General features: G+C 34.7%; 1 protein-coding gene across 5 annotated transcripts in view; it reads right to left on the bottom strand.

Moving 5' to 3' along the window:
• Positions 1–23,504, bottom strand: part of LOC115890324 (zinc finger protein 608) — a 265,426-nt gene that overhangs the window by 63,581 nt on the left and 178,341 nt on the right. For all 5 annotated transcript variants that reach the window (XM_030910499.1, XM_030910501.1, XM_030910500.1 and 2 more), the window contains 4 exons: positions 22,738–23,086; positions 12,333–12,574; positions 10,175–10,514; positions 7,487–7,947 (listed from right to left, as the gene is read on the bottom strand). In XM_030910499.1, the coding sequence (XP_030766359.1) occupies positions 7,487–7,947; positions 10,175–10,514; positions 12,333–12,574; positions 22,738–22,999 (1,305 nt within the window). In that variant the 5' untranslated portion in view covers positions 23,000–23,086. The remainder of the gene's footprint in view (positions 1–7,486; positions 7,948–10,174; positions 10,515–12,332; positions 12,575–22,737; positions 23,087–23,504) is intronic.

Here is a 23,504-nt window from a genome sequence, read left to right as displayed (position 1 = left end):
GTTTGCTGACACATTGGTTTTCTTTTGTCCTCCAGAATGTTCAATGGAAGAAAGGACAGTTCTTTTGTTTATTATTGAGCTCTCGGAAGTATTTCGAGGGTCTTATGGACGGATGTCTAAGTTACTGACATTATCCTATGGTTGCATGTCCAAGTTACGGACATTATCCTATGGTTGGATGTCCAAGGTACGGACAGTATCCAAGGTACGGGCATTATCCAAGGTCCTAGTAGTGTTCCAAGGTACGGGTAGTGTTCCAATGTACATATTTCCTATGGACAGGTGTCCCATGTAGGGATGGTTTATCTTATGTATAGAGTGCCCCAGCGTGGATGTGGCGTAGGCCCCATGCTGCTTTGTTCCTGTTTTTAAGCCTAGTCGATAGTTACGGCTGTATTAGTTCATGGTGTCCTCAGTCTGGCCCCTTTTGTTGTATTGGCTAACAACAAAGCCGAGAGACAGTACAGAGATAGGAGTCCCACCTCACGATGCTACTCTTTGAAACAGGATTGCTTCAAGAATGAACAGCTATCTACCCATCAAAAACCTTTTCGTGTTCAAAATAATCAATTTATAAGACATACAACATTGAGTAACAAAGCATGTCCTTTAAGTACGAGCAGAGAAGCATATTAAATTATTTTCTGGGAGAACATTTTAATATTTCTGAGTAATTCCTTCGCATTGTACGGAACTTCTCCTAAGAGACTGGGGCGAAGATGGGCGGTGATAAAACCGGCGGCGGATGTACAAAGGGCCCTATTCCACCAGCTCCCTGTTAACAATGCAGGCAAAAGGCGTTGGTTCGCTTGTGAGGCGAGCGAGCAGTAAATTTACTGCAGTCGCTCGGCGTTATTTATACGACGGGGATTTCCCCTCCGGGAAATAGAGCTGCGGGAAAACTTCGTTGCTGTCTTTATGTTTCGCTGCTTTATTGACGGAATGCTCTAGTCGTAAAAATCGGCGCATGAAAATAGTCGCCGTTAAAAAAGTGTCATACTTTGTTTAAAATAAAATGTAATATAAAAATTACACCATAACAAAATGTAAAATATCAGCAAAGAAGAATAGATAAACAAATAATAAGATATGAGCTCAACGTGAAATCATGTTTGTTTAATAAAAAACAAACATACTAAATTCATAAATTTCTCTGGAAAATTCTTTTTCTTTCACGTCCTATTGTGCCTTGTAAAGTTGGCCTAAAACACGAATTTACAATAATTACAAGAATATCTGTGATTGATTTTTCACCAGAGGCGGATATACAAGAGGAGTATAGGGGGTAATAAGATAAAATGTGGTATAAAATAAAATTGTCACAAAAGAAGTTAATAATATCAATCAAAATAGGAAATCCAAACCAAGTATATTTATTCAACAATCACAATACCTTTCAACGAAAATTTAATTTAAATTTAGTAATTCTTGTAGCAAAGCTCTCAGAGAAAAGCTTGGAACACATTCAAAAAGAAAATTCCATTTTTCCAACTCTCAGTGGATTACCACGAATGGAGAACTTTGAGAAACACCTCTTTGTAGAATTGGCGACAAAAAGAATTGGAAGAGAGAAACGTTTGTTCAGCAATTAAAAGACTATACCATCAGGTGGTATACCGATGCATCCGAAACCAAAGCAGGAACAGGGATAAACGTATTTGAGTCGAAAACTAAATACTCCGAATCAATGGGTACTTACCCCAGCATCTTTCAGGCAGAAACGAAAGATGCGTACAAAGAAAGCACGCTATCCAAAGATGCGTACAACTTATCTTGGATAGAAACTATCGGAAATAAGAAATAGCCAACTTATCCGATAATCAAGCAGACTTAAGAGCGATCAGCTCAGTAATCATCAATTCGAAGTTGGTGAAAGAAGGTTTCGAGAAGCTGAACAAATTGGGCAAAGAAAATAAAGTCCTCCTACTCTGGGCGCAATCCCACCAAGGGATAAAACGTAATGAAAAGGCAAGGTTCTAGCTAGAAACGAAGTGAACACTGCACTAACTGGACCAGAACCGTTCTGCTTCCCAAATGGAAACAAACTTAAAGCAGAACTCACGAACCTGAAAGACACCATCCGTAACCTGGAATAGGAATCATGCAACGGTCTAAGACACTCGAAAACACTTCTCGGAACTTACGACCGAGAAAAATGAAAGATTTTCCTTGATTTAAGTAAGAACATCGTTTTTATTGGGCTGTTTAGCCCGTTGATAAATAAATAATAAAACAAATAAATAATAACAATCGTCGGATTGTTGGTTTCTAACATTGTGGCTTCTAATAGGACACTCTCTCCTCAATGAACACCTCAGTACAAGTTAAAACAACAGAACACCTCATCACTGAGTGTGCCGAGACGACAACCATTGCTGCCATAAACTTTGATATCGGAGATATACTAACCTCTGTATAACCGTCTCAGATACTGGCTTTTGTCAAAGCTCTGAAACTGTATAACTCAAGAAAGGGGGACACAATAAACCTATAAGAAAAAACTTAACTTTAATAATATTTCAAATTATTAAAGTTAACAACAGCTAAAAACTGCTACTTTTATTTCGTTAATTTCGAATTTTAAACTACAATATAAAAATCGCTTTTAATCAATATAAAAATAAATTACAACCTTCTTAAGGCGATCTGACAGTAAGCGCAATTAAAGATTAAAAAACCATGGTCCAAATAAATGACGGTCTATGGCTTGACCTCGCCAAAATTATCGATTTTCATTACTCTGCCGCCTTCGTTTTTTTTCAATTTTTTTCCAATTTCTGTTGGATAAATTGAAGAAATAAACAGAAAACAAACCAAAAAATATAAAATAAAATAAAGAAACACGTACAAAACATCCGAGTGACGAAAAGCGGGCGTAAGCCGAAATTAAAATTTCAAATTAATTCATATGAACGAATTCCCCTGTTAATATTTCCAGCACAAAACGAAACGAGAAGAAAAAAAAAAGAGCGAGGAACAGCGCAGCGTTGGAAAACGCGGTGGAAAATTTATCGCAGCCGCCGCCGCTCCGCGTTATTTATTCTGTGGGGGAGTGAGGCTCCCCCTGCGCCAGGGGGATGAAACAGCGGAGCACCCTTTGTCTCACCCTCTCTCTCTATTTATGCCCTCGTAAAAATCCGTCGTCGCTCCGAAAACCGTAATATAGCCATCTAGGTGCGGTTTCCGCTGATATATTTCGCGGAAATGTAAATTGTTGAGCGCTATTTAGAAATGTAAACCCCTATAAAAATACCTTTATGTACCACTGCAAACACTTTATTATTTTGTAGTAATTAAAATATTTTTTTCCTGCAACGCAAGGAAATTTCTTGCAACAAACCAAAATATATTTAATGCGTATGCTTTGCTAAATTATCTTGATACTATACAGAGTGTCCCTGAAATAAGTGCAATTATTTTAAGTAATCATCTGGACAAAAAAAGATATTCTCTTCTACTTTTAAAATAAATTGCATATATAACCGAGTTATACTGGGTGTTTCAAAAAACATGTTCCAACAGTCGCAGTTGTGGGGAGATTCATCACATAAAAATATGATTTATTTATAGAGAGGGTTAGTTATCATTTTTTTTTCGATTTTTTTATAATTTTCTTTTAAGTGTTTTTGGCGATTCGAATGATTTTTTTAGGGTAAATGTAACTATAAGTGCGACATATTTCAATGCTAAAAAATTGGTGACATATTCACCGGGGACGTTCATGTGGGTTATCACTGAAATATGTTTCAAAAAAAATGAGCCCCACTGACTTTTCTCTTGTTAGCAAAATTGTGAAGACTGTTTAATGCCGATTAAAGTTGTCTCTTCCTTGATGAGATAAACGCAATGCATTAGACTTGGATTAAGGCAACATGGTTAAATAAAACCATGTCACCTCAATCTAAGTGTAATAATAACCCTTAACATTTTTAATGTTATTAATTGGCCAAGTGTTAAATATAAGTACTCATTGATTCCTCATCAAAAAACGTGTTTTATTTTATAAAAACGTGTATTGATACACAAAGTTACAGGATGTTAAAACTTTTAAAAATAGGTCTTATCTTAAATACCATTGTTTTTTTTAAAATTTGATGTATAGGTATAGGTAGCACTGAACATCAGTGTTATAAATTTTAATAAAAATTAATAATTTTTATTAAATAAATAATGTATTATTTTAATTTTAATAATATTATGATTAATAAAATTGCGTTTATCTCATCAACTAGATAATCGACAAAATGTCCAGATACTCGTTAATCGGCATTAAGCGGTCTAGACAATTTTGCTAACAAGAGAAAAAATTCAGTGGCGCACATGTATTTAAAAAAATATGTTCCAGTGATAAACGATATGCACGTCCCTGGTGAACCTGTCGACCAACAACCTGTTTTTTAGCATTAAAATATGTAGCACTTATAGTAACTTTAATCCTCAAAATTTCATTCGAATCACTAAAAGTACTTAGAAGAAAATTATAAATCGAAAACAAATAAGGCTTTTTTAAACCCCTGTCGCAATCCTGTAGCCACGAAACAAAGCAGAATCGAAAATATGTTGATATAAAAAATAAATTTTATTTCTATGTAAGGAACCTCCCCACGAGAAATGGTACATTAATTCTTACCTGGAAAATATCAAGAGAAACATAAAATTTTCAATATCAATTTTACAAAAAAACTAATGCAAAAAATATCCTCAAATCGAAATCTTGAACCTATTCAAAGATCTACGTTTTCGAAATTCATAAATCAATATAATTCATGTCGTTTTATCTTACACATTTAATTAAAAATAGATCTATTGGAAACAAAGAAAAAGGATCAATAGCGTTGTCAGCGATGAACTAACGAAATCGCGAATTTAATAAAAGCAATTTCGACGGCCCTTTGGCTCGAGGGGAGCGTCTTAAAAAGCGGCAAAGTTGAGTTATCGAAGGGCCTAAGTGGATGTCAAGGGGCTTTATCGGAACAAGCTGTCGCTATTGCGAAACGGGCGAATAAGGAGAGAACGGTAGATTGATAAGGAAGAAAAGGATGATGATGAAAAAATACAGTCTTTGATGACGACAATCGATTTAGTTTGGTGGAGGAAAATGTGCGCTGGAAAATGGCTTTGTTGGAAATATCTTTTTTTATTTTGTTTTACAAAGCATGCTGAAACGTAAGAAGGCATTGCGATGGTTAGTTATGGTTTATTTTAGTGAGATATTTCTTCTATTTATGAAAAATTTGTATGAAGGTTCATTCAAGACTTGTTATTGCAGTTTCGCGGAATACCAGAGAAATTGTATTAGAAATTGGAATACCCTTCATTTTTCAGTTTTGACATAAAACGGTTGGTTTTGTACCTATTAAGAACACAATATAACAGTCGTCAAAAAAAATTAATAAAAGCTCTTAAATACCCTCTACATTATCTCCGAAATGCTTTACGAAATATTTCTGGAAATATATCTCGATTTATTTCAGGAAACGTAGGAACTAATTTTTATAAAACGGGCTTATATTTATCGTATCGTACTATTTTGTGAAATAGCACGCAGCAATCGAGGTCAAACGTTGTGGTGGCTTCAGAAAAATAAGTAAATATGGAGTATGAATAAATATCCATTAATTTGTAATGGGGTGTAATGTAATATCACTATATTAAACTGATATGAAAAATCAAAAACAGTGCATTTAGAAAACAGTTACCGATGATGGTAGATTAAATTGGTTATTCCTCTAAGGTTACACAAGAATATTTAGTTTTAATCATTGTCTAACAGTATTAATTACAATATAGTAAAAAAATATAGGTATTGCCAAAACTTAAAATCGTAAAACTGCAGGGCAATAAGCAGTGACTAACTGCTGGTAGTCCGCCTTTTATAGGTTATAATCCACGGTATTAAACAATTTAAAAAATTGTCTAATTATTTCTTATTTTTGAATGGATTTATATCAAACCATGTTATTATTGTATATAAAAGCACCTTTTAAATAAAATAGGTACGTAACCGCAACGAATTGAATCCTTCACTTTTTATTTTATAACGTATCTTTTATTGACATCGGGTCAATCAATAATTTTCCCAATGAGCTCGATATATTGACGATGTTGCCAGTATTACTCATCAAGGAATACTACTGTAATATTAATCAATTAAGGCCACGTACACAAACTTAACATATACAGTTTTATATATTAATTCATTATATGTAATAAAATTAAATAATAAACATATTCTAATTATATTCCTGCAGATTGGGTGTGAAAAGTTTGATTCTTAAATATCTACCCTACATATTATAAACGCGTCAAATATTAATCTTGTGGAATATATATCTACATAAAACGAGATGTAATTACCGAAATATCATCGTAGGAACAGCTATTTTAGAAACGTCTAAGTTTTATTTCACTCATATTTATGAAAAAAAAGTCCTTTGCCTCGGGTACAGACACCGCCGCCTTTTGGAAATAGCTCAAAACGAAACAAAATTGAACAAGGCAACAGGAAACGCCAAAAAAGTTCCCCACGCATAACTCACGAGTAGTGTTCAGGCACTTAAAAATCGAAAGTAGGTCGTGTCAAACCGAAGTGGGCCAAGACAACTGGAAACAGAAATGCGACAAAGTTGGGCGACAAAACGCGACCTTGACCTGCTTAGAAGAGTTATCCGCATAGTGTAGAGGTTGTTATAGACTTATAAGCATTTTAAAAACGTTGTTATATAACGAGACTAGAAACGTACCTTGGCAGAGAGTACGTTTCTGACGTCACATCCGCGCTCTCGGCCTGCCTGTATTATGTGATTCCCCTGTAACTTCCAAAGTTGTGTAATACGTTTATTTATATCGTTCGGTCGCGGTAAATTAATGTACAAGTCCTTCTAGAAATTGTGTTTTGTACCTGGATGTCAAAATACTACCCCTGTGATACCTAATAAAGTAATTGACTGTTCCAAAAGAAAAAAAAAACAACAAATAAGTGATATAAGTATATACTATCTCAACAGAAAGTTAAAAAATTATCGGCAGAATGTTGTACTTCTCTATCAAGGAAGTCCAAAAATATACTGTGATTTGATACATTTTGTGACAACATAGCAGTTGGTTTCCTATTATGCGTTGATAATGAACAAAAATAATCAAGAGTGTTTTTATTTTATCTTCAAGAAAAAAAGACCGTCACAAATATTTATACGAGTTTGCCCGTTATATTTTTCAATTTCAATTGCATTACTGCATTTTATGTTACCTTTAAAGCACAATTTTCTTCCAGTAACACGCATTAGTAGTTGGAGTTGCTCATCAGTTTATCGATGAAGTCACATCAATCAAAAATGCTACTGCATGTTTACACCGCCAGCAGAAGCCAAATGACATTTTCAAAAAAGTCAGTAATGTCAACATTACATATTATGTGGTTATAAATTAGTAATATCTACGATTATTCTATATTTAGCAACTAAAAGCTCAAAAACTCAAAACTCACCTTTGGTTCACTCTTCATCTTCTTAGGAGGCGGCGGCGACGCATCGTTCAACCTCTGCTCCTCCTGACCACCCTGCGCCACATTCACAACTCCACCATTCACTCCGCCCCCCACTTTCGCCTGCTCCGGCTTGGCGGCCGATCCGGGAGCAGTCGCCGCCGCTGGACTCGCTGGGGGCCCCGGCGACGGTGGCGGTGGTCCCGGGCCCGTGCTGGCAGGGAACACAGGTCGCGTGGGACCGGGTTGGGGAGCGCTGGCGGGGCGCAGTAGGCCGTTCATGTCGGCCGACGAGGTGAGGCCGCCGCTGGATAATGAGGAAGGGGATGGAGGTATCCCGGCGGGGGTTTTGTTGTTGGGGGGTAATTTGTCCGAGGACGGAGTGGAACAGGGATTGGAAGACGACGATGAGATCGGTTGGGTTATGGGGTTCGATGTGGTTGATGAGGCGGAAGAATTGTGTACTAGAAAAAAAAAGTTTTGTTAGATTCATTAAAGTTTTTTCATGGAAGTGGCAACAGGTTTCAAATCTTAAAGACTGCATTATTGACTATAGTAGGTAGGCTCTTCGAAGAAATAAAGAGGAAAAGCAGACGATAAACAAGAAATGGATAGCTTGGAACCAGAACATTAATAAAAAAGAATGGATTTTGAAGAATTTTTCCATCTGTTTTCTGATTTAATAAAGGACAACATTAATTTTTCAGTAGTAAGTAGAGCAATAAGTTGGATTTTATTCACAACGTTGAAAAAAGCCGCGGATAATAATTATTCCTTTAAAGAAAATAAGATGATTGAATGAATCTATCACCGTTATAGGTCCATTCCTTAATTTATTAAGTATGATGTCCTGTCGTATTAACGAAAAATCCCATATCTAAGTTAATGTTCTTAAATTAAAAGTCATCTTCTTAAGTTATGTTCTTAGGTTGCATACGTAGATGGAGCTAAAAGCAAAGTAGGGTTCAATATAAAATAAAAATAGTATACAGATACAGAAGCGTAAAAAGGCCTTAAGCTCTACAAGTGTAACTAATTTCTGCATTAAGTTCATCAGACCGAAGAAAACAGCCAAACCAAACAGCCATCCGACGCCCGGTTTCGAGGATTTATTGCCATCAGGCCGACTTTGCTGGACCCTTCGATCTTACATCATGGTACAAAGAATACAAGGTATGATCGATAGCGGCTCCAATTTCGTTCAGTTCGCGCATACCACCTGTGACGTCACTAGGAAAATGAGGAATAAATAAAAAATAAAGAAAGTTGACAGGAGATCTGCATTTTTTGGGGTTATGGTTAAGAATTGTTTATTTTTAAGACTTTTTAGTTCGTTTAATTTAATAATTACTAAAACCAGAAGTTCCAAAAAAATATATTTAAAAATAATAATTATCTATTAACATGGATTTGGACTTTGGACCAAAATAGGTAAGAATACTAAATTTATTTCTATATTTGGTACCTATAAAATTTTTTATTAGGTTTTTAGTTTGCGATGTTTATGGTAAATAATTTTCATGTTAATTGCCTCTGATTTCACATAAGGACAGAGATGAGGATATAATATATGGAAAAGTAACCACAAGAGGAATTGTTACATCATTTAAAAAATGTTGGGAATTTTATTGTTTCCCATCGAAAAGTAGAAAATGCCAATTCAGATAAATGTATTGTAATTGTGATAGAAGTAATTCCAAGGGTGAAGTTTATTATAATTAGTGGAAGTAATTCCAAGGGTGAAGTTTATTATAATTAGTGACCTCTGCTTCTTTTTATATGTAGATGTTTCAGGTTTTGAGAATAAATCGGTTGAACGAAACCCAAAATTTAGAGAAAGTATTTGCATACCCAGAATATGCCCATCAAGGATTATATAGCTCAAATTTCCTTTAATGGTAGGCAATTATTCAATGCAAATTAACTTTTTAAGTGACTGAAATATTAAATAGTTTACAATATGGTATATCATTAAAAATATATTACTTTTAGGTACAATTGGGCCCGATACATTTCAAAAGTAGAATATTATTTTATATTAAATGAGGTATTGTACCAACAATCAATTTATATTAATACCGGAGATTAAAAAATAACAGAATAAATAGTTCTTTTTTATACTACAAAAATAAACTATAGAATACAACAGTATTTAAAAAATAAATAAAAAGTTATGTCCCGGCCGAGATTCGAACTCCGGTCTCTCGCTTCCTAGCCCGACTCCTTACGCACTGCTCCACAGTAACTTGCTTAGCGATAATTCAATGACGGTATATAAACAAAAAAACAGGTTTATAACAATATCTTGACGATTTGAACTGGCGCGCGGAGCGTGCTGACCAATAGCGCCTGTTATCACCTGTGACGTAGCGACCAACCTGCGCAATATCATACCTTGTATTCTTTGTACCATGATCTGACGTCAAAACGCAAATCGCACATGAGTACCAAAGGTACTACTACAATGAGGAGATCTAGACGCTCTCGCCATCTAGCGACAGTCGTACACATCATGCGAATCGTACCACCAAATAAAACCAGCGGCCTACGGGAAAATCAAGCTTTGCGTCTTACCGCCTCAATTGCAATAATGACGTTTTTCCTGAATACGGCAGTGTAATGTACAATCGTCATTTTTCCCAAATGGGACGAAATTTTAGTGTACTGCGATATTATTTTTTAAATTCTCACCATTTCTGTCCGTATGCTTTTCTCTCGACCCTTTATCTCTCCGGTGTCCACTGGAGCCCCTTTTACTGCTCGTGCCGCCCGAACCGGCGCCACTGGAACCCGACGATGATGACGACGACGACGAGCCGGAAGACGAGGAATTTTGTCCACTTCCGACACCCGCACCGACCCCCGGGGCCATGGACCCAGGGGCGCCGCCCTGGGATTGAACCCCCACACCCGAAGGCGCGTGTTTGTTGTTAACGCCCGGCCCCCCCTGAGCTGTGCCACCTTTAGCTGTCAGTTCAGAGGCGTCCGCTACGCCGTTTTGTTCGTTGGATTTGACTATTTCGTGTTTTGCCTGAAACAAGACATGGGAAAGATAAATTAAGAATTTTGAACTTATAACTAAAATTTATAACAAGTAAATTTTAAAGTCTAGATTTGTAAAACATACGCTTTTAAAAATGTTCTTAGTTCATCAGTATGCCAAATATTAAACAGAATCTTGTGTAAAAATACTAAAAATATTTCAGTTGTCATATACTTTTCAAATTGTCTATTTTTCTTTTTAAGAAAAAATAGGCTTTTGGTTGCAAAAAATTACAAATTTGTCTTCAAGAAGTCTCAGAAGAATGAAAATTGTATGTTTTAGATTGTAAACCATTGGTTTATGTATGTAGACCTTTGTTATAGATTGTATGGAAGAGAAGTTTTTTGAGTTATAACTCATCATACGGTCTCGGGGCTTTCGAAAGCCAGTATCTGAGACAGGTTTACAGAGGTTAGTTTTCCATCTCCGATATCAGTCCTAGGTACGTACCTAAAGTTTAGGTACGAATGGTTATCTCGGCGCACTCAGTGAAGAGGTGTTCTGGTGTTTTCCCACTTTCCTTACATTCGCCGTTGTTTCTTAGCTTCTTTGATTCTACTGAGGTCGTCATTGAGGAGACAGTGTCTTGCTAAAAATCGCGTTGCCATCTTTGATTTTTCTCAATCCTGAGAAACGTCTTCCAGTGTCTTAAACCGTTGGAGGATTGCCATTCTAATTCTTCCAAGTTCTTGAGTTCTGCTTTAAGCTGGTTTCCACTTGGAAAGCAGAACGGCTCTAATCCAGTTAGTGGAGTGTTCGCTCCTTTTCTAGCTAGATCGTTTGTTTTTCTGTTACCTTCTATTCCTTTTAGAGGTGGGAATTCTAGTTCCTTAGTTCTAGTTCCTCCAGAGGAATAGTTCCTTAAACTAGGACCTTTAGTTCACAATAGTTCCCGACTAACATTGACATCCCCGTTGCTTGTTCATGGGTTTCATTGTCAGTCAGAACTATTCACAGTATGATCTGTATAATTTTTATAATGTACGAAATATAACGAAACGTGTAATTGCAACATATAGGTAAGTTTTATTGCAGAAAAAAATATAAAACAGAAACTCAAATCAGAGTTTAAAAAACTATATTACAAATCAATTGGAGATTGGAGCAAATAAAAAAAATACGAAAAATTGCATTTTTCCCCACTTCAAGCATTTTGTTTTTGTTTGATATATCTTAATTTTAGGGACCTAAAGTAAAACATTCCCATAAAATATTCAAACAACAAACTAAAAATCAAAAACAGTATCCACAACAATTTTCTGTGGTAATTACGCCGGCTGTGGCAATAGACAAGACCGAATCCATCGTTGTCGCCTTTTATTATATCTCGGATCTGCCGACTGAATAGATTCCTGTGAACTAATCTTTTAATTAGTTCCTCTAGTTCCTCTCAGTCCTTTGGGTCCGGGACAGATAACATACGGCTGGCACTCTCCACTCCCGCCTGGCATCGGGCTACGATAGCACTGGCCGATCCGTCGCCGTCGCATATTATTATCAAATATGTATAATAAATATATCCCGGAATAGGTCCCGAGGAACTAGTTCTTTGAGAAACCGGAAACTAGTTCCAATGAACGAACTAGTTAGTTCACGAACTACACACGTTTAATTCCTTTGGCTGGTTCCAGAAGGAGGATTGTATCTGGAAAGGCTGGCATCCAGAGTAGGAGGGCTTTGTTTCGTTGCAAGTAAGTGTATATCACATGCACTATTATTTATCGATATAGCATACCGTTGATGTAGATACGAATATTTTCTTTTATTACAAAAACTGGAACATGCTTTCTGGCATTAGGTACTCACCTCGGACGTTTTTGTGCCCGGTTTCGTCCGCTTGATCTTCATCTTGAGCCCCTTGTCCGCCGTAGCCGAGTGCTCGATGTGCATCTTAGCGGTGGCCGCCGCCTTGGAGGCCTGAGGGCCGGCGCCCGCGTTCGCCGCCATATTGCCCACGCCGCAGCCCGCCGATCCGCCGCCGAGGGGCTGTTGCTGCTCGTTCGTTTTCTCTATGTCCGCGTCCAAATCGATTATAAGGTCGCCGATACCTGAAACCAAAACGAAAACAAATCAAATTTGAGGCTATGAGGAGCGTATTATTCTTAAAGTAAACTGTCTCAGAAATTGACATATTATTAAACAAACTAGTTTTGCTTACGAGTGGTAAAACAATATGGTTCTTTTATTTGCAAACAAGATGTATTGTGACACAAATATCTAGATTACATTCTTAAATTGTACCCTTTTCACATATCTGAATAACTTGGAGACTGAACACTAATTATATACGCCTTCTACAAAGAACAACACACTTGACCGATTATTGGATTGACGAGTGTGCTCTGAGAGTAAGTTCTACAGATAATGTGGAATGTGTTCTGTCATATCTTCTTCTGATTGACAGAATATACAGATGGCTACATCTGTTAATCACATCGACTTTAAATGACTATTGTACTTGCGATGCCTTGTTGTCCTGTTATGAGACCCACTACAGTTTTGATAGTTTTTCTGTCTTTGCTTAACAGAACGTCAATAAATGACATTAGCACAGAACAAGTCCAACAGAAACATCTTGTAATGTACGTACTGTGTGGTACTGTGTTGGACACGTGAGACCAAGAAAAGTTGAACAAATTATCTTTAATTTATTCATATTATATTATTCATAAAATATGTTGCATAATCTAAAATTTCTACTATATTTGGTACATCACATTACAAGTCCAATAAATAAGTCTTTAAAAGCGGCACAACGTTGATTCGTCTTATAAAAGCTAATATAACTGTTCTACAAAGCCATAAATTTCCTCCTATTGCACTGTTTACACACTTTCATGCAAGGTATTTCATAGGCATATTTACTTATCGAGAACTTATTCTAGAGTAACATCACGCTTAATTTAATTTCATTCACGTTCTTGTTATCTAGAACTTTTTATTTATTTAAATACTACAACAAATATAGATTAAACATTACTAAAAATAAACAGCTTATATTTAGATGACAAAGATTAAAGGGAATATTTAATTCAATTTTGGCATGTGGATATATATTGTATATTTTTCTTTGATATAACAATCAGTCCAATACTCAATAATTATTTTTTTATTTTAATATTATCTGTAATATTAAGTAACATGGTACAAGACCGTCGGGCTGAGCATCAACTAAGACAAAACCGCGGTAGTATACCATTCACCAGATAGCGAAGTCTGAAAAACTTGAATGAACTAAATGGAAACTAGATGGAATAGAAATAAACCCTAAGAATATCCCTAGACATTAAATTTTTATGGACAAGGCATATTAAGAACATTACCAGCAAAGCCACAAATGTTCATGATATGCAGAAGACTGGCTGGAAATAGATGGGTCTGCACTCCTAACATTTTGCAGGAGATGTATACCATGATAGCAAGAATCAAGAATACTTATGGAGCAGTTGCTTGGTACACACAATTAGAGCCACGTATCACAGGAGCCATGAAAACCTGCCCAACAACAGCAATAGTGGTCATTCTAGACCTAACATCACTGCGTATTGTCATCGGTAGTTATGCCTATGCGAATGATGAGAATGGTCACTGACGAAATTAACACCAGGAGAATTGTCAGCTCAGGAGCTTGGACATCCTCAAAAAAGAAATACCACTCCTCCAACTCCCAGTGGACGACGAAGAGAGAAACGTTTGCTCAGCAGTTAAAAGATCATACCAAAACTTGAAATACTGATTCTTCCAAAACCAATGCAGGAACAGGTGTTTGGATCGAGAACTAAATACTCCGAACCAATGGCCATCTACCCTAGCATCCTACAGGCAGAAATATTCGCTATGCAAAGATGCGTACAACTTATCTTAGATAAGAACTATCGGAAATAAGAAATATCCATCTTATCTGATAGTCAAGCGCCTTTAAAAGTTAAAAGCGATCAACCCAGTACCAATCAATTCGAAGTTGGTAAAAGAATGTTTAGAGAAGCTGAACAAATTAGGAAAAGGAAACAGTCCTCGTAATGGGAAAGCAAATGATCTAGCTAGAAAAGCGAACACTCCACTAACTGGACCAGAACCGTTCTGCTCCCCAAATGGAAACCAACTAAAAGCGGAACTCAGGAACTTGGAAGTCTCCATCCGTAACCTGGAATGGGAATCAACGGTCTAAGAAACCAGAAGAAGTTTCTCAGGACTTACGACCGAGAAAATTCAAGGATTTTCTTTGATTTAAGTAAGTACAATCTTCGGATTGCAACGGGGTTTTTAACAGGACAATGTCTCCTCAATGTACCCCTTAGTAGATTGAAGCTAAGAAAAAACGACGAATACAGATCCTGTGGGGAAAATGCGAAAACACCAAAACACCCCATCACTGAGTGCACCGAGACGACAACCATTCCTGCCAAATCTTTGGTACGATTGATATCGGAGATGGAGGACTACGACTACCCTCTGTAAAATCGTCGCAGAAACTGGCCTTTGTCAGGTCTCTGGGCCTGTATGATGAGTTGTAACTCAAGAAAGGGGGACACATTAGATCTGTAGGGTCGCGGTGATATACATTCTACAATATTAAATATTTGGACAGTAATATATTCACATTAAAGTTAAAATAACAATTCAAATGTGATGAACATAACAACCAAAAATAATGATGTTATGTAAATATTTAGATGATTTAAAATCCATAATTTCGTAATAAAAGCACGCCGCATGCTGTAAATTGTGTAACCTAAATATATTAATCTTAAAAACGGGAATTGTGAGCCAGTGAAATTTGATGTTTATTTGTAGTTTGACAACGCTCGTAATTTCCTCTAAACCTAGAAAATCCTAAAGTTATTACTTATTACATGTACTAATAAAACAACAAACGCCAATAAAAATGGGATGGTTTACCATCATGTCGTAAATATAACCTATTCAATACAATGCCAACGCTTTTATATTATAGGTAATATAATAATAATTTGCAATAATACTTCTAGTTCGATATTTCACACACTAAAAACATAGTCAATAAAGTAATTCAATAAAATCAGTAAGTAAATCTACTACTATAATATCTATAATAGGTAATATAAATCCTGTAAAGGTTGATGTGTAATAAAAGATGACACAGATTTTTCGTATATAAATTTGTATTTTATCAACTCTTTTTGAGATTTTCAATTATCATCATTTCAAAAAGTCTGAACTCAAAACAGTATTATTATTCTCTAGTGAAAAGAAATAGTGGGTACTCCGAAAATAGCTATATAATGATTTAAAAGAACTGTACTTACATTAAAACGATATTTACATATATCCAACAAGTCTCGATTAAACCTTTTTCATTAAATTAACATATACATTTATCACACAAATATCACAGCACAATAATACGAACATATCACGATTACTACGAAACTTATCACGTGTACAGTATATAAAACGACCTTCGGTACGTTAAGGGAAACGGCATATCCCTTAGGGCCATTTGGGCAGAACTAAATGTGGGTAAGAAATTTAAGATGTCTGAAAGAGTACCTGTATTCAAGTTTTAAGCCCTATGGGGAGGTACAGGGCCCAGGTATATTTTTATTTAAGCAATTACTATAAAAGTAGGGTCCTTGTGTAAAATCGGTATTGTAGGGGTCTGACTTTTGTTATTTTTACAGGCTTCTCGTAAAGAAAAATCATATTTGTTTATTTAAAAATGTCATCATGTTTAGCGATCATAAAATAGTATAATAAAAAATAATTTCCTTATCTTTTATTGGAAGTTAATAATTCCTTCCATTTCATTACTGTTTTTTTAATACATTAAGAAAATGTACTTTTTCTAAAATTGCAATTGATTCAAATTATCTATTTAGAAATTCGATATATTTCGAAAAACAGTTAGAAATTTACAAATAAGATACTTCAAATTTAATTTGTAAATCACTCAAATCGAATTGTTACTCTGTTTGAATTAGATTTTTTGTTTTAATTAGTAAATTCCGATGGGAATGTAGATATTGAAAATTCAAACAAAATTAAGTAAATATGTAACAGGTGTACCATTTAGAAAAATATATAATTTTTGAAGTTATCAGAATACACTAACAATGTTGAAATGAATTAATTGAAAAGTATCCCGGGTCGTTGTCTCTCCACATTAAAAATTCCAGGGTCGTACCAAACATGAAAGAATTCTGACGCTCTAAAAAAGGTGGAACAAAAAGGAACTGACCGTCGCGTCGGCCCCTTTAATGTTTCGTGCAACAAAATATGTTAATTTTAAATTATCAGAGTATTAACTAACTTGGAGTGTCCTTCTGTATATATAATTGAAATTATACCTGTATTTGACAGAAAATTACACCTCAAACATAAATTAAAAATACAGAATCATCCAATTGTTATGGTTATTTAGAATGAGAATATTGAGTTAAGTCACAATTACAGTTGAGAGTTGGAACCATAGACTTAAAATAAAATATAGACTGAGCATCTCATTCATAAATAGATGGAACATGCGGTCAGACAATATCTTGTTATTGTTGTGTTATTGTTTTAGGTTATAACGAGTGCGACACGAGCGATAGATAGGTTGTCTCTGTCGTAACGGTCGTTCCCTGACGACTCTGCCGAGAAACACAACACTGTCTTTGGTTTCACAAGTACACCTGAACTCTCCGTCTCATAGCCGGGTATTTTTTTTATTTTAATGAAGCTATAATTAAATTAAAAATATATCGTATTTAAACTTTTTTATATTTTATTAAGATTTAGGACAGGTTTTTTAAATAAAAGTTTAGAAAAAACGTCTTAGAGTCCAAAAAGGATAAAAATAATAAAATACACGTTATAGAAGAAATTTTACAATCGAAATTACGTAATTTTTGAAATTAATAATAAATTATTAATTTTAGTCAAATATTTACAACCCCTAATATTAATCAAAACAGGATCTATTCCACAGATATAATAGAATCGGCGACAGGGAGAGAAAAAAAAATATGATTGTTGTAATTTTTTCTCTGATTAAGTGATGTCTTTATGTATAATGTAAATTAGAGAAAACATAAATTTGTTCCATTAAAGCAAGGAAGATGATAGGAAGTGGATAAAATGAAAACTACATTTATTTAACTCGGTACTGTCTTTATTATACCGGGTGCGTCCCAAAAGTGGCTCATCCCCATAATTTTTTTATATTTTCAAATAAAAAAACAAGATTTAGCATGTTAGTATATGACATAAATTAGGATTGATTGACGCATTCAATTGTTTTTGGTCACTTCCTGTTTCACCGGAAATGACTATAACTTTTAATTTTTAAACGGCACCCTCGGTATATTTCTACTTTATTCGATAGAAAATGACATTCTGAATAGAATGACATATAATATGTCAACTTTTGACATTTTCGCCTATGTTTTAATTGTAATTGTAACACGCGGTTCATAACGACAATTTGACTCGAAATACCAAGTGTGTAGTATCAATATATTCATAAAAAAATGCTTTTTCCAAATATGCTAATGAGTCACCCTTGTTCCATTTGAAAAAATTGACATATGTATGATTAAAAATACGATTTGTACATCTTTTAACCGGTCTAGACAAGACACGAAACCTATTAGACGATCAAAACTATTTTTCCAAGGCTCCTTGATTAAAACTTAGTGTTTTTAACAACACCATGGCACCCTGGATTGAAATTTAAAATAGGATATGTTTTTAAGCGACAATGTCAAAAGTTGACATATGATATGTCATTCTATTCAGAGTGTCATTTTTTATCGAATAAAGTAGCAATATGCCGGGGGTGCCTTTAAAAATCAAATATGTAATCATTTCGGTGAAACAGGAAGAGACCAAAAACAATTGAATACGTCAATAAATCCTAATTTATGTCATATACCTACTAACATACAAATCTGTTTTTTTTATCTGAAAAAAATAAAAAGTTATAGGGGTGAGCCACTTTGAGACGACCCGGTATATTAAAAATATTGTTTCATAATGTAATATCATTTTAAAAATTCTTGTATGTTATTTTAGATTCTGAAGATAATTTTAAAATAAACCGGAATATATTTTTAATAAAAACATTATTAATTATTAACAGGGTTATAATTATGATTTTGTTACAATGTAAGTAAGTAAATAATGTAATGTAAGAGAAAAATTCAGATTTTACATTTTACTAAAATATTATCTAAATAAGCGCCTTTCTACAACAACGCCACTGACTTCCAATGGGTAAATTGAGAGTTGCCTACCGGTCAAAAGTCGTTTCAAGACTTAAATGGATTATTTAAGTCAAATTTCTTGCAAATTTGGCACTGGCGAACCATATTTTATAGTTTTTGAACAGAAAAAGTCAGTAAAATAAACACTTAAGGACTACAAGCTAAGAAAATGCGTTAATACAGCCGGGGAGATAGCGGCAACAAAGCTTTACCGCACACGTACGACACGTACTACGAGGTAATAAATGAATGAATAGGCTCCCTCGCCTCTAATCGGTGTTGTCATATTGTAAAGAACTTATCCTTATTAAACAGTATCCGACTTAAATTTAGTAGTATAAGGACTATTTAATACATCTATGGAATATTAAAACCTACTTTATTAAACTGTAGTATTAATATCTCAATATATGTGTATAACAAGAAAAAAAATATTGATAATATTAAAGACGTGACAACATAGGCTGGATGAGGAAGGCTCGGTCGACTGTACCCAGAAGTAAACATGTGTACAAAAAAGGTTGTTTGTCCGCGTTGAGATGTAAATAGTGTAGTCTATATTTTATTTTAAGTCTATGGTTGGAACCTTTGGTGTTACAAGAGCGAAATAGAATACTAATTCACAACAATACACCAAAACATTTAACTTTTGCAGTTTTTCGCTAACCATGTTAGCATCATCGGCAGATGATTAAAACTCAAAACAAGTGAGAGAAAATAAAAAAAGGGTTCTAATCATCTGCTGATGATAGTAACATGGTTAGCGAAAGGCGCGTCCAGTGCAAAAGTAAAATGTTTTGGTGGATTGTAGTGAATTAGTGTTTTATTTTGCAAGTCACAATGTAAGGTAGATTTTTCCAACTTAAAACAATCTAATAAGTAAAGAGAGACAGAGATATATGTATATAAGTAAATAAAACTAGTAGTGGGAACTATCGAATGAATACTATCGAAACATTCGATAGTTGCAATTCATTCGAATAATTCGATAGCTAGTAAGAAAACATTCGTCGAAAACTATTCCAATAAAAATATCGAATAGATGCGTCATCTGCCTTGAAATATATTAATTCGGCAGCAAAAACCATTCATTTATAAAATTCATTCATTTGTAAAATTCATTTATTCGTCAGGATCGATTATAATAAAACATAAAATGGATTTTAGTTGTCGCCCGGCGACGTAGGTTTCTTTCCTAGAAACGCGACAGCGGTCGGTGGCAATGGTATGAAAAAAGCCGGCATCTTTGATTTTGAGTCAGATAAAGATAAGGACACATTATTTTTTTTATTGAGGTGCTAGTATTTACACAGAAAATACATTATGAACGGCGCTGTTGCCGTATATTCGTATTAGTAGGTATTAGCAAAGAATATTATTCTTTGGTATTATAGTTAGTTAGGGATAGTATGACTATATATTTTGCATTTTTTTTTATTAATGTTCTGTTGTTACACTACAATAATACTTTATATTTTGGATGTAGGAAAACGATTTTTAATGTTTTTAAGCAAAACTGGTTTAATAAATAATAATAACAGTAATAATTTGTTACACCTATTAACACCAAAATTTAAAATCATTTAATATAAACATTTTTTTAAGTAGTAGCAAAATATAAAGAACAAATTACAAGTCCAAATTATTTATATTAGATCCTATTTAAAAATAATATAGTCTCTAAATTTTTTGTGTGGCAACGTTGGTTTATTAAATAATAATAATTACAGAACTAATTTGTTATATTTACAACAAATTTTAAAATCATGAAATATAAAAATTTATTAATTTTCTAAGCATGCAGTGTAATAGAAGAAAAATATAAATAAAAAATTAGAAATCAAAATAATTATATATGTGTATTACTTTTTATTACTTTGTATTAGTATTTAAAAATAATATTTGCTTTTACTGGCATTTACTTTAAAAAATAAATAAAATATTTCTTCTCAAATATCTACATGTAAGAGAATTAGCATAAACAAAATACAAATATCGTAAACTTTTTTTTTTAAATTGGCACGTGTAAAACTTTAATCAATCAATTTAATTTTCCCATCCCAAAATTTGAGTTCGATAACCATTTACTTAACCACATTACCACATTACTTAAATATGATTATTAAGTTCAACTAATTCATATTACTAAAACATCTAAAATACAAATACATATGTATTTTTAAAATTAATTGTAAGTTCACCTCATCTCTCTTAAAAATTGTTACTTCTCAAAATTTCCCATTAAAAAAATAGACCATTATAAAATTAAATAATTGAAAGATAGGAAAATCACACAAATTTTCGGAAAAATTTTGACCACCTGCACACGTACAGAATCATCAATTTAAAAAAAAAACACTACTACTTTAGTATTTTAAATATTTTAATAAACGCAAAAATAGCACAGTATTTAGAAGGCAAGTTATAAAAATTTGGAAGGACTAATAATGCACTGACGCAGACAAAAATCAAACGAATATTAAATTTCATTTATAAAAAGCATTCGATAGTCGTGGCTTAACGATAATCATTTAGTCGCACGGCGAGGTTGTTACATATGCTTTAGTATACAAATGAATGGATGATTTTATTCGAATGAAACCATTCGATAGTTGAAATCATTCATACAGTAACCATTCGATAGTCTAATTCATTCGATAGTTCCCATCGCTAAATAAAACAGTGCTCTGACTTTAAATATATTTTTTTATGAATTTATTCACAAGTTGCAATTAAAGATTCTCAAAAATAGTGGCCAGTAGATACTTTTTTTCTGGAAGAATTTATAATATCAACATCAAGCTATTGCACTGGAAAGAACGGCTTTGTTTACAGAGTGCTAAATTTCCAGTATCATCAGTCAATGATTGTTAATTCGTTGGTAGAAGAAACGTGGATATTCCGCCCCAGCGCTTGTTGCAACATGTAGCTGCAGAAATTTATTTCTTGAAAAGAGCATGTAGAGCAAGTGTCAATACCAGAACACATTCTAAATACCATTAGGCAAAGAACGAACATGAGGACATCTATAACAGAAATAATTACACAATGACAATTACAATGGTATGGCCATATTAGAAGAATGAATGACGAAAGGTGATCTCATGGTTGTCTACATTAAAAAGTCGAAATAAAAACAAATCATAAAATTGTAATGTCAATCTGTATGAAAATGTGGCGTGCCCTTAATTCAGAATCACAACACAACCAAGATTTGTGGAAGTGGTTTTCTATTGTTTACCTAATAAGAGATTTTTTTTCAATTAGAACGACCTTAGGGATTGCTACTTGAGGGACTTGATTCTGTGGATGGTATTTCTGTGACCTGACTATTTTGTCGGATCCACTCAATTTTTTACGGTCTTTCTTGATTATTTCTTTCCAACATATTTCGTCACATCGAGCGCTGTGCGACCTGCAGTCTCCTTATAATGTCCGCTGTACGAATTGTCCATGTTTCGCGTGGACCTGTCATAACTGGTAATACACATTGGCCGAATGTTTCCTTCTTTAGTTAAAGGAGCATTCTTGATTTGAATTTGATTGAGTTTCTTCCATATGTACTGCATTAATCCTTCTGTTGATTTCTGGTAATAGAGATTCTGAGCTGTGTATTAGTTGTCCCAAATATAGATATATATTCTTCTACGATTTCCAGTTGTTACGTTATTTACTACAATGTTTTTTTCTGTCTACTAGTTGGTTGTATATTACTTTAGTTTTTCCAAATTCATTTAAAGACCTATTTTATTGCTGCATGTATTTAATTCGTTAATTTGTGCATGTAGTTGTTCAGAATTGGCAATTAAGACTATGGCATCAGCGAATCTTAGATGGTTAAGCTTCGGGAATATCACGTCTGCTTGTCGTACTTCTTCGAGTTGGGAACTCTGGGGTTGCTTTAAATATCATTAGTCTTGCCTTAATTTCTTTGTGTATATTGGCGGGAGTTTCTATATAAGACCTATAATACTAAATATACTGACCTATATCCCACTCGTTGTCATCGTATTCGAAATTGGTTGCTGTGGCCGGTGTCGGCTGACTACTGTTGGTCTGCTGGTGGTTGTGGTGATGATGGTGATGGTGGTGGTGGTGGTGGCCGGCAGACGGCTGTGCGATGGGCCCTTTGGCGGCCGTAGCCGTCGTTGTCGTCGTGGTCGTCACGCCCCCCTTGCAGGAGTCCGCCACCCTCGGTCGGTGGCCCTGGCCGTCCTGCTGATGGCCCGACCTCATTGGGGCCGCCATGCCGCCGGGCGAGCTGCGCGGCTACCCGCACCGCCGCCGAGTCGCTGCCCCGCGGCGCACCCCGCCACCCAACACTGCATCTTATTCCTGTAACAAAAAGAAAATATATTATTAGAAACCAGTCCTACCAACAAGCAACAATGATTTTTCAATGATGATCTCTTTATACGTAATAGAATTGGGCAAAAAATTGGAATATGTGATATTTTTTTTCACCGTGAAATAAAAGAAGCAGTTCACGGTCGTTACCAAGATATGAATAACCCGTGATTGGCTAAAGGTGACTAATACGGCAAACGTCGCGAGATGGCTTAACCTGCTACATATTAAAAGTGCGAAAGCGATACCGAACAACCGTCGTTCAGTCTTCCTCGCACCTTACATCGCTGTAAGGTTGCAAATCGCAAATCACCAACAATCGAAATATATGTTTAATAAATATATGTAGTTAGTATGCAACATGTAATACATTGTGTAATATGTCGATTATGAAGATGACAGAATA

The sequence above is a fragment of the Sitophilus oryzae genome, unplaced genomic scaffold (genome assembly GCF_002938485.1).
Source record: "Sitophilus oryzae breed Bouriz unplaced genomic scaffold, Soryzae_2.0 scaffold_860_pilon_pilon, whole genome shotgun sequence".
Taxonomy (NCBI): domain Eukaryota; kingdom Metazoa; phylum Arthropoda; class Insecta; order Coleoptera; family Curculionidae; genus Sitophilus; species Sitophilus oryzae.
The sequence above is the reverse complement of the archived record's forward strand: the minus strand, read 5'-3'. Positions and strand labels throughout refer to the sequence as shown.